Genomic DNA, 12,872 nt, shown 5'->3' on the forward strand with positions numbered 1-12,872 from the left:
AGATGTAATGAATAAAGATTTGTGATGAATAAATAAATGATTATCTTCATACAGTTAAGTGAAATTAGTGGTGGGTGATACAGAGCTGCCAAATGTTATGGAACATCTGTATTTTGTCATCAGAAATCATTGAACATTGACTCGTTGCGGGCCCAAACACTGATTGTTCCAGACATTGCAACAAAAAAAAAAAATCGAGTGTTCTAGGCACATTCAGTTGGAACACAAGCCACTGTGCTTTCTATTTTATCACTACCCTCCCCTTGCCCCCAGCTGCCAAGCTTTTAACAGGCTTCTTTCCAAAGTTGTCATAAAGGGAAGATGTAAAGTGGATAGATGAAGACGAAAGCCATGCTAATTGATAAGCTATCGTGTCATGGAGTCACAAAACTTTGAAATGAGGGATTTATTGAAACAACTTGTCACATAGGTCTGACTGGAACAGCGTTTTTGCAGAGAGTAACACACTTTGAACAGCAAAATAACAGGCCCATTAAAAGGCGTTTAGAGATATAAATATAAAATTATGCACATCCACACAGGATGACTCATCTCACCCGGTAATAAAGTTTTGGGCCGCTGCACGTGTCACTTGCAGGTTAAAAGTGTGGTTTTCTTATTAATTAATATATGTAATATAAGATAGCCATTAGTAGTCCCACAATGTAGGAATTGTAGAGATGGAAAATATAATTTGCTGTAAATAATACAAATAGCATAGAAAAGACCTACAGTAATTCAGTTTCTTCTTCTAACATGTACTTTACGCATAAAAGGAGTACATTGCACAAAACAGAATTCAAATTTATTGTCTCACAAACTATCCACTATAATCTATTTGCAATCCAGTTTTTAGGTTTGTGAAATAGAGTGCTCGGTTTAAATTTTGATGTTTAAGATTCGATTAATCTGCTTGAATAGACTATTTTTTGTGTGTGTGTGACCTGGGTAGAAGACAGAATTGGCAAAGGCGGATTAATCTATAGACAGATTTTTGATGAAATATCTCATGTACTGATTGGGCTGCTGAGACTTCTCTCACAACAAAGTTGATGTAATTGACAAATATTGAAGTCATAATTTATTACTGATTATAAATGACTGTCGCACAAAAATGTTCTTTCCCAAATTTTGAATTATATGGAAATTCAGAAAAAAATTGGACAAAATTGTTCGAGCGAATTTTTATTAATTGGCAGTGCCAACCAATATGTGGTGAAGCTCAGTTGAATCAGTATATTATTAATACTCTGTGTTGCTGTACTTTCTACCAATCTGTGAGTCTTCTGCAGGAGCTCTTCTTGTGTGGAGATAACATCAACAATCCTATTCTATATACCAGTGATTTTCAACCTTTATAGAGCCAAGGCACATATTTTACAATTGAAAAATCCCACGGCATACCCACAAAAGTAAATGTCACCAAAAATGGATAGATTAACTACTGTATGTACTTCCTGCCATCTAATAGAATAGGATTTTTTTTGTTCTGTCTGTCATTGTGCCTTACTGGCATAAATAGATGAATAAAGATACATTATTTCTTGGAAATGGGTTTTTTTTTTTTTTTTTTTTTTTTTTTTTTTTGCAATTACATGAAATTGGATAAGTTCCCACGGTACACCTGAAGAGCGATCATGGCACACTAATGTACCCCGGCACACTGTTTGGGAATCACTGCTATATACTGTAGACAAGGACAAGAATCGTAATAATACAGTGGGGAAAACATTGATTCACCAATCTAATAAAAACACTGCATCCCAAGGTATAAATTGCCCAGTAGAAAATACTTCGCACAGGAAGCATTGCCTAAGTCAGGACAGTCAGAACATCATGGCAAGTGTGTCGGCTGAAAATCTTTTTTTTTTCCTCCTACGACACCCAGTGCAACGTACTTAAACCTTGAAGTCTGGGAGCTAAAAAGTACCTGTTTGCAGAACAGGTTTGCACAAGAACCTCGTACTGGCAAGGCAGTTGGACAAGGACGTTAAAATCCCTTAAATTGTAGGAAGCTGGATTAGAGTCAGGTCAAATAGCTGCAGTGAGTTCTCTTATTTTTTTTCTTATTTTTAGCTCATTATATTTTGAAATACCTACCAGGAAAATGAATTTATTTGCGATGTTTATAATTGTTGAATAAACCTACAACTTTATAATCTAGATCAATTTGGAATAGTCCGATTTGATCCATTTATAAACTTTAATACACATAATGACTCATATCAAATATCGACATAAGGGAAAAAAATATCATGGTATGAAACTGAGGCCGTATCGCCCAGTACTAAGTGAAACTGGATTTCCTGATTGTCTCTCATTGCACACTTGTGTACCAAGGAACCATATTTGGGATTCATAGCTAAAGAAGATGGATGGATGGCTAAACCATGGTAATAATACCATAAACATCCCTCTTGTCCCCAGGTTGAGCGAGCCCACCAGGTGGCGATGGTATTGGACCCTCAACTCAAGCTACGTTCCGTACCGGCTTACCAGCACGAGGATATAATCTCCCGAGCGTGCGAACTTGCAGCCGAAACCAAGGAGGCTGGCATAACTGGTGCAGGGGCATCGTGCGGAGAGGAGCGGGACAATGACGGCCCACCCATGCCCAAAATAACCCGAGTTGAGGGGGCCGGAAACAACGGTGGCCTTTCGAGGGTGACAATGTCTGCTAACGACGGGAGTCAAAGCCATGTCAGGCAAGAGATCTTCCAGTACCTGGCGGAGCCTCTTCTCCAAGGTACCACCGATCTCTTCCACTATTGGAGCTCGACTCTGGGCGAGAAGTTCCCCAGACTGGCACGCCTTGCTCTGTGGCTCCTGGCCGTTCCCGCGGTGGGCATAAGAAGCGAATGCGTAACGGTGTGCGAGCAGAGCCTGGCCATGAAGAGGAGGCAGCAGGTAACCGCTGAAGAAATGAACAAACTCATTTTCCTTCGCTCCAACATGGGCTAACAGCCCAAACTTTCTCCTCTCATCAGAGACTTACTACATAGGGTTAGACCGACTGTAAACCTTAAATGTGTATGGACAGATGAAAAAAGATGTTTTTATGTTCCAACCACTTGGAACGATAAGGTTTATCACATACTTTGTTGGGGACACAATGATATGGAGATGTTCAATGCTTTGAGATTGGAACGATAGCTGTTTGAGTTTTGGGTTAGCTTCTTTAGTCTAGCCTGAAAACTCAACTTCTTGAGTGGCTACATGCTGTTAGTCTTAGGGGATGGCAGGTGAGGTCAGTATGAGCGAGATTGGTGGCATAAATACTGTAGCTCAGGCAGTTGATGGCGGATCATTTTCTCACAAACTGTTCAGAATTTTCACTGCCTTTTGCACCTCTTGAGTTTCACTACCAAATTTGTGGCAATGGCACAGAGATTGAGATTGTGTGTGTGTGTGTGTGTGTGTGTGTGTGTGTGTGTGTGTGTGTGTGTCTTTTGTTATTATAGCACCACCTCACCCTCCCCAAAAGCTGTTAAACCAATCACCTTTTAAACAAGGTCAAATGTATTAAACATTTATTAGTCTTATGCTTTCCCAATACGCTAACCCTGTACAATGGTTCTTTTCTTTGGTTGGATTTACGTGGCAAGTTTAAGTGGCCAGTTCTGATTCAATACTTATACAGTACTTAAATCTTTTTTTTTTTCCCTGAATGTCCATTTACATTACATCTCTATCTCAAGTGACACAAAGCTTTTATAGTTGCGTTTACAGTGATGGAACACATGAAACAACCCTCTTGCACAGACCAAATTCCTCGTAAATAACAAAACTAGCATCATCAACATCAGGCAGTGACAACCTGAAAGAAAGCAATGTATAAATAACAATTTTTTTAAATATTACAATTAAAGTAGTGTAACTTAACCGGCAGCCTTCCGCAATAATTTTTCTTATTAATGATGGATCACTTTACCGTTGTATACTTGTCGAATTTTATTGGCCAAGGCTTTCACTTTAATTTACATTCACAGGAATTTTTCTTTATTTCAAAAATTGTTTGGGACACCTGTGGGTGTACATGTCACATAAGGCTCACATCAATGGGGGTTTAAAACGTATCTTGACTGAACACAGAATAGATTGTCCTTTACGAATCTTGAGATTTTTACCCCCATTTCAAAAGAGGCTTGATTTTGATCTTAAGTTGTTAAATTCCTTGCATTATTTGTTTTAAATCCATTTACACTTCCATGACACAGATCCACATTGAAGCACTGGACAGCAAAACAAAACATAACAAAAAAAATTGAATCATATCACTTAAATCATGCAGTGTAAATCCAGCCTTCATCTCATGCTGCTACATGTGTTAGCCCCAGTGCTAGGCTTGAAGGCACGTTTGACTACGCTGATCAGACTCTTGTGAGTTTCGTGATTATTGCGGTAACAATTAGCATCATAGTTTGGGTACAGCCTAGCTTGTAACTAATATATTTAAATCACAAGGCTGTTTTAGCTAAATTGCTGAAGAGCAAGAAACATGCTGACCTGCTATTGATTTATTTTTTTTTTTTTAATATATAATTGTTTTTCCACTGTTATTTACAAGCAAACCGCAGTAATTTGAGCAGCCTTCGTTCTGGTAAACACATTGCTTGTAGGAAGGTTTTGTTGTTTTCCTTAAGTGAGGCCTTATGTGTTGATTTCTTAGAGCAATAAGCTACATGATGATTATCTACTAAAACAGACTGTTGGCCAACACACTGCTCCCACTGTCAATCACTCTCTTTTTATGGAAATCAAACCAAAATTCTCTCACAGAAACAATGAGCCTACCATTTCCTTTGCCTTGCTTTGCCCTTTTTGAGGTACATGCGTACACCCTCCAAAATACAGCTTGTAGTGTCATTTGAAAGAAATTCATTGTGTCATGAGACAGATGCAGTTGCACAGCCACTTGGGATGCAATTCAAAACCAATTCTTAGGAATCATTTGTTTACTGTCCTGGTGATCCCGCTTATTAATTCCTCTCACGCTGCAAATGCGTCATGAAGTCACACGTAAAAAGTGCATCTTGGTTCAAAACTTTGCAACATGGCATCGAGGCAGAAGCACTCTAAAGTTCAGCTATAGTTCACAAAATAAAGATGATATTTGGGAGCTTGCAACACATGCAAAGCTTTCATTTTGTCAAGGGGGGGGGGGAATACTTGGAATACTAGGAACATCTTTGATTCTGACATTGATATCATTTGTATTTCATTCCCTTTCCCAATGAGAACTCTAAATTGAGAGAGATTAATAAGCAGTTCATAATGGAATCGGAATCCCTAAATTTTAATTATTTCCCATCCTTAACGCCCACAGATTCCACTCTATTTTTCTTTCCTTTTTTTTTTTTGTTGTGCGTGCTAAGACTTTCCTAAATGCCTTAGATGATTGGAAGTTGTTTTGTCTATGGTCTCTGCTATTGGGTTATTTCCACCCTGCATTTGGGGCTTATTGCTTACTTTTTTTTTTCAACAAAAATGCCTTGATGTTGCGAATTCATTGCCTCTTCTGAAATAGCACATTTATTTTGTTTTTTTTGCTTCTCAATATGATCGTTTAGGTCCATGGCTTTGTGCTCTACATTTATTATTTAAGATAAAGGCATGGATGTGTCTTCAAATATTAGTACATTCTAGAGTATTTAAACAATGGAGCAATCTGAAAATATAAACCCCTATCTTGACTCACACAAACTGTCATAGATGCCACATTTTGTTTTTTTTTTTAAACTGTTCTTGTTGACTTTTTCACAAAACAATAGCTTAGTTCATTGAAAGTGTACACTGATTTTGATCATTTGATATGAGATATTCTTTTATCAGTATGTCTGTTTTTGCAAGACATTGGAAGTGTAACCTAATTTTGTGCGACCAAGATCTGTGGATTATGGATGGGCATTTAACAAGATTTTCTTGATCAACTTTTAACTAATGGGCAATTACTCGTTTACCTTCACAATGTAATATTTATGGATAATAAAGTTCAAGTTTGTGTATAAGCTTTTTAATAATGGTTGTAAACATTAAAGGAAAAACATTTTCAGAATTTTAAACATTTCCCAAGCCATCTTATTAGCATTTATGGCATGCTAATGTTACAATATCCCAAGGACCAAGAATTGCAGAACATTCTACAACTCTATTTCTTGTCTTCCTGAAATTAGCCTGTTTGGCGGTAAATGGTACGACTTGTCTCATTCACGAGCGAGTGTGCGCATTGCCGCCAGCATTTGGTATCTAGTCCTGTTGGAAACTGAGGCAAGAATGTGGAGAAGGGGGAGGGGGGAGAGAGAGAAAGCCAGCACTCATAGACAAAAAAAAAAAACATCCTTTTAACTCATCGGGGCAGTTCAGATGGTACACTGCGTAGTGCATAAACATTTTCTGGCCGTTGCTTGAAAGTGGCTCTGGATCTTTGGCCTGCCTTGCTCTCGTGTCACGGGTTGGTTGTTATGCAAATTAGTTTCACTCTTGTGTAGCAGCACAGGTCGCTAACATTTCCAGAAATTGGCAAATTGCTCAAGCTTTACTTAGTTGTTTAATTTCCCACTTGATGGCTCAGCAGGAACACCAGAGACACATTTGCATACAACTAATTTAAAAAAAGGACAATTTTTCATGTTTTGCATCAACAAACAGCACAGCTGACTTCAATGGTCTTGCGTAGTTGAGTACATCACCGGCGTCTCTGCTGGTTCCAGTCAAACCGTGCGTTCCATTTTTCCTCAATAAAGAATGCCCAGCAATCCGAGTTCTTATCCATCACTTGAGCCCTATATGATTGCCATTTCAAATATATATTAAATGAGGACAGGGGAAAAAAATGTACTGATTTGAAATTGACCAATTCAATGGTTTACCTCAGTATTTAAAAGGTAGTGTTGCTGCTCACCGTCAAAGAAACAAACATGGTTTGAAGTTTGTGGTTTTTCTCTGCGCCGTGAATAAATGAAGGGATTTATATTAGCGTTTTTAAAGTATGTATTTTAAATAGGATACGCTCTGGGACAAAATGCCATCATTTGACGTCACGATGATCGCGTTGGCGTAATTGAACCTGAGAACTCGCGTTATGTTTTGCTTAAATGAGAATTCTATCCTAAGCTAATTATGCATGCTTTTGAATAAGATTTTATGATACAGTTTGAAGCCAGTTTTTTTATTTTTGAGGGAGATGGGGGCGGGAGGGGGCGTCTTTCCGTGTTGGACTGAATTTGAACCTCTAGGGTGTGGAAGTCAGGTGGCCGAGGTACTGCTGATCATAGGGCTGGTGCGAATGCGTGGTTGACGTCATCCGTTTTCCGAGGATGTATTATGTAAATACGAGAGAACTGCTGTTTTTATGCCACGAGGGGGCGCCGTCAATTCAGAGACAAAGTAGATAGCGCCGATAACATACCTCTTTTTTCTACAGTAGCATTTCAAGGAGAAAAAAAATCTTTTGATATGATCGAAGAACTCAACTTAGATACTGTTAGCCCAGCTGCTCTAAGTTTAATTTTAACTTATTCAGACGTCAATTGTAAAATATGCTAACAATAAGGTGTGTTCTTTGGATTCTAGTCTGCATTATCAAATCAGGTTAATAACAGTATGTTGCTTTTAATCCTATTTTACAGATGTTTTTCTTTTTCTACTGTTATACAACATAAGGTTGATCCTTCTGTCTTTTTTCGTTTTCTGAGTAGAATCCCACATGAGTTGTCTTATTTAGTAAGCCTAATTTATACTTTTGTAGCAACACTATTTTTATATAATGGCAAAGTAAGGGTTCAGTGTCTTTTTTTGTTGTTGTTGTTGTTGTTGTTTTATGTCATTTAATGGCAGCGCTGTTCGAAACTGTTTCTGGACTACATAACCCACTGTAGTATGTGATGTTTGAATAAACTCCAAATCTGTGTCTAAAGTCTTCTTTCTGTCCATGACCAGACTTGTTTGTTGAGATAAAAATTCAACTCCAACCTTTTGTTTGGCCTGAATCACACCTCTGGGTTGACCTGAAAGGGGCCTGTGCATAAGAGATGGCATCTCGCAATTTTGCAAGATTTTGAGCATGGAAAAAGTCAGCAGATATTGTAAAATGTAAATAATGATATTGTGTCGCTTGTAATTCTTCTGCAGAGTGTTTTTTTTATTCTTTTTACTCTCAATTACAATTACATTGCATATTTTTTGACTATATTTTTTTCTCAACATTTTTCATTGCAACTATTTCAATTGAATTACAGACAATGACTGCGTTTTTTTTTTTTTTCATGGAAGTTATTTTCTCCATCTTGGCACAATGCTATATGCATTGCTGGCTCTCCGATAAAATTACTTGAATATTAATAAGTTGATTTCATAATCGACATGTCATCTTAGTCAGATTAATCATCTTCAATCGATGGCAGCGACGTGTACAGGGAAAAAGAAAATCTTCCTTGAGATGAGAGAAGGAACATGAAGGTGTCTATCCACCTGTTGTCATTCATACAACAATAATTGCTTCCTGTTCAATTAAACGGGCACAGATTCCACACTAAATTATTCTGTGGTTGCCTTGAGATTATTCTTATTTAATATCCACTATGTACGAGTGTTTGCTCAATACTGGTTGATCGAGAAAGTGAGCAGAGGTCTTTTGTACAATTGCACACGGCCACTAGATGGCAATGCCACCTTTTGATTTAGTATACTACCATGTCCACAGTCGCCTGTAGTCAACCCTGGAATTAGTATTGTAATACTCTACCTAGTTGTGTTTCTTAAGTTGAAATTTATTTGCTGGTAAACTGAAACGGGGCTTGATTATCTGATGTACTTATTATCTTTCTGGTATATGGCAAGTCATCAAATACATGATTCAAATTTGGTAAATACCTCTTGTTTTTTTATATATATTTATGTGCATGTGTATACAGTGAGGAAAACAAGTATTTCAACACCCTGGGATTTTGCAAGTTCTTCCACTTTGAAATCATGGAGGGGTCAAAGATTTTCATCTTAGGTGCATGTCCACTATGTGAGACATAAACTATATATATATATATATATATATAATATATATATATATATATATATATATATATGACACAGTGAGTGAGCTGGAAAGCATTGGCCTCACATTTCTCTCATGTTCAATCCTTGTGTGGCGTTTGCATGTTTTCCCAGTGCCTCCATGGGTTTTCTCCAGGCACTCCGGATTCCTTCCAAATCCCGAAAACCTGCAACATTAATTGGACACTCTAAATTGCCCTTTGGTGTGATTGTGAGTGCGACTGTTGTCTGTCTCCATTTGCCCTGCGATTGGCTGGCAACCAGTTCAGGGTTTACCCTGCCTCCTACCCGTTGACAGCTGCGGTTAGGCTCCAACACGGCGTGCGACCCTTGTGAGGATAGGCGGCAAAGACAATGTATGGATGGATATGGAAATCACAATGTATAATATTCAAATCATTTATTTCTATGTTACTACTGCAAATAAGTATTTGAGCACATGTCAATTAGCAAGGATTTTGGCCATCAAAGACCTGTTAGTGACCAAAGACGCCCGGAGACAAAATTGTCAGACTAGAGCTCCAAGCAAGATCTCACCTCCTGGCATATCACTGATCCTTCCTTAGGAGGAGGAATCTTCCCAGATCTACATGGGAAGAGCTGGTCAATACCCTGAAGAGAGCTGGCACCAACTTCTTCCAAGGTTACTGTGGCTAATACACTACGATGTCATGGTTTAAAAACAAGTATGGTACAGACAGTTCCTCTGCTGAGATAAGCACACGCCCAGGCCCATCTTAAGTTTGATCATGACCATTTGGTTGCTCGACAGGAGTCATGAGAGAAAGTTATGTGGTCAGATTGTTATGATCCTGCCGGTCCAGCCCTGGCTCCGCGGGTGCCCACGCGGTCGCGCTGATTGGGAGGCACACACCTGCGTCTCATGCTGGCTGATTGACCCTGGTGTATATAGGACCATGGGGACAACTGGTCCGGCGCCAGATCGTTGAGGTTCATGCCCCGTTCCAGTACCCCCGTATCTCTGATCGTATTCCCGTGTGTACCGACCTCCGGCTGTTCTCCGATCAACCCCGTAAGCCTGACTCCTTTGAGACTTCTGTGATCGATCTCACATGTACCGACTCCTGCCTGCTCGCTGATCTGCTCTCTACACTCGACGTCCTGATTACCGCTGCTATCCCTAACTGCCTGCCCCATCCCCGACCTTGGATTAATAAACATTTTTCACGAATTACACCTGCGTATCCCGACTCCTGCATTTGGGTCCCACATCCATTCCGGTCGGTCGTGACATCGATTAAACCAATAATAGAACTTTTTGGTCTTAATTTGCAAGGTCCAAAAACGCAATCCCTACTGTGAAGCATAGAAGTGATAGCATCAATTTTTGAGGATGTTTTTCTGCAAACGGTACAGGACGACTGTGCTGTACTGAGAGGATTACCCGGGCACTGTATTATGATATTTTCGGGAACAACCTCCTTCCCTCAGTTAGAGGACTGAAGACGGGTCGTGACTGGGTCTTCCAACCTGACGCACATCCAGAATAACCAAGGAGTGTCTCCGTAAGAAGCATATCAAGGTTCTGGAGTGGCCTAGCCAGTCTCCAGACCTAAATTCAATGGAAAATCTTTGGAGGGAGCTGAAACTCCATGTTTCTCAGCAACTGCCCAGAAATCTGGCTGATTTAGGGCTTATCTGTGTGGACGAATGGGCCAAAATCCCTGATGCTGTGTATGGAAACCTGGTGAAAAAAACGTTTGACCTCACTAACTACAAACAAAGGCTACTGTACCAAACATTAACATTGAGTTTCACAGGTGTTCAAATACTTATTTGCAGCAGTACCTAGAAAAAAAAAATCATACATTCTGATTTTCGGATTTGTTGATTATTATTTTTTTTTTAAGATTGTCTGTCACAGTGGACATGCATCTAAAATGAAAAATTCTGACCCTTCCATGATTTCAAAGTAGGAGAAATTGCAAAATTGCAGGGTGATCAAATACTTTTCCTCAGTGTACACTATCCATCCTCAGCCCTTGCATACCTCTTGTACACCCAGTAGTGCTATCTTCAATCTTTTTTTCCTTTCATTTTTTGATTTCAAAACTTTCTTACTACTTCCCTACCTCTCTTTGATGCAATTTTGCCCTCGTAAGGCTACTCTTGAGTGAAACATTTAACAACACATTTTAACCCCATTTTTTTCCCTGTTTTCTCATTTTAAAACATGCATTCTTATTCAACAGTAGTTGCCTGTTCTCTGTACTCGCACCACTCACAAAGATGCTCTGAAGGAACCATTGATGTTGTGATGTGGGACTTGCAATGCATGCAATGCGTCTTTATATTTTGTATGTGCATATGTTCTTATTTCAACCGTAATGCCTAAAAGAAAATGCATCGGTTTAAATTACAAGCATTTATCAAACTCATCTAACTCTTGTCCGGGCATTATAGAAAGGCGTCTGGATCCGGACCCAGAGGTAGATCTATCCAGCATCTCTGCTCATTGAGGAAGAACAGTCAGGAAGGAAAGAAATGTTCTCCTTTTCCTCGTCTTCATCTCCTCATGGAGCACCTGACTTATCAGGAGTGACGCGAAAGTACAGAAGTGCCAGGACACATCCAGCTTGCCTGCTGTCAGGTGTCGTTCCTGCTCACACTCCACCTAGGGATTGACCTCACAAGTCTCCCCCACCACCCCGCATCTGGTGGCTTGCCTACACGTATGCATGTCATAAAATAGCATTATAATCTTTTGTGACAGCCCAATAAGGCTACACTAAACTGCATTTCATTCAGAGGCACAACAGGTAAAATACAAAGTGTGAGGAAAATTCCAGGACTCGTGTCACTAAAGATGTCAAGTCATTTCCCTTTCATTGTGGGCGAGCTAATCAAGCACCACATCTACAAAGAAACCCTGCTCCGTTTGCTTTTCTCACTGTGAGTGAAGACGTAAAAGTTGTGGAAGGACAACTTATTCCTGCACCTGCTCACGTCCTGAGGATCTGACGGTTCCTGGCTACAAAGAACATCCCCATGCTGGAGCAAATGCCCTTCACTTGACCTGGTTTCGTGTACTCAACCTTTTTGACAACTGTAAAAACTGTTACCTATAAAAGTTGAGTAAAATCCACCTCATTGGTTCCAAGTTGTACCTCACGTGACACATGCATGCCGCAGTAATTGGCTGACATGTCATCGGCTCATCAGCACAAAACGCCGTTGCCTGTCCATGTCACCTGATCACTGTGGTTGATTCTTAGTTAGCGAATCAGCACAAAAGAAAATAAAACGACAAAGTAAAAGGCACCATATGGTAAAACAAGCTTAACTCAATGTTCATTACTTAGATATGTTCCTGGTTGTATTGTGAGTCTCAGGTACGGTTGGCATGTGCATTTATTTCATAAAACTCTCTGGGGATGAAATGGAAAACTGATTCCTCAGCCATGCTCACAAATGTTGTGGAAATATGTTTGTGTAGACGTCATACTGATTGGCCAGTTCGGACTTTCTATTACGTTCCCCTGTCCCTCTGCATCCTTCCATCTTAAAGTGCATTGCGCGTAAAAGTAAAATAGAAATTGTTACTACCGGTACATTAAATATAAGTTTGAAAACAAGTCGTTTTCAGTTCAAATGGAAATGTACAAAAAGAAGAGAATTTATCATTGTTTTTGTTTATTTTTTAACACGCAGTCTTTCTGATTTACTGTGACGATGGATTAATTGGCACCTGACGTGTATCAGAGCAAAAGCCATTATTTGAGGAGTCTGAAATACGGTTATTAGCAGTGAAAGTGAATGAACGTGTTCGGCATCAAGCACACTAGCACACAGGTAAAGTCAAA

The 12,872-nt window shown here is 39.4% G+C and overlaps 1 protein-coding gene across 5 annotated transcripts in view; it reads left to right on the forward strand.

Moving 5' to 3' along the window:
* The window catches only part of znf618 (zinc finger protein 618), an 82,202-nt gene extending 74,293 nt beyond the window's left edge, over positions 1 to 7,909 (forward strand). For all 5 annotated transcript variants that reach the window (XM_061801302.1, XM_061801305.1, XM_061801306.1 and 2 more), the window contains one exon: positions 2,428 to 7,909. In XM_061801302.1, coding sequence (XP_061657286.1) covers positions 2,428 to 2,961 — 534 coding nt within the window. In that variant the 3' untranslated portion in view covers positions 2,962 to 7,909. The remainder of the gene's footprint in view (positions 1 to 2,427) is intronic.
* Positions 7,910 to 12,872: the final 4,963 nt, after the last annotated feature.

This window comes from Syngnathoides biaculeatus, chromosome 17, assembly GCF_019802595.1.
Source record: "Syngnathoides biaculeatus isolate LvHL_M chromosome 17, ASM1980259v1, whole genome shotgun sequence".
Taxonomy (NCBI): Eukaryota; Metazoa; Chordata; class Actinopteri; order Syngnathiformes; family Syngnathidae; genus Syngnathoides; species Syngnathoides biaculeatus.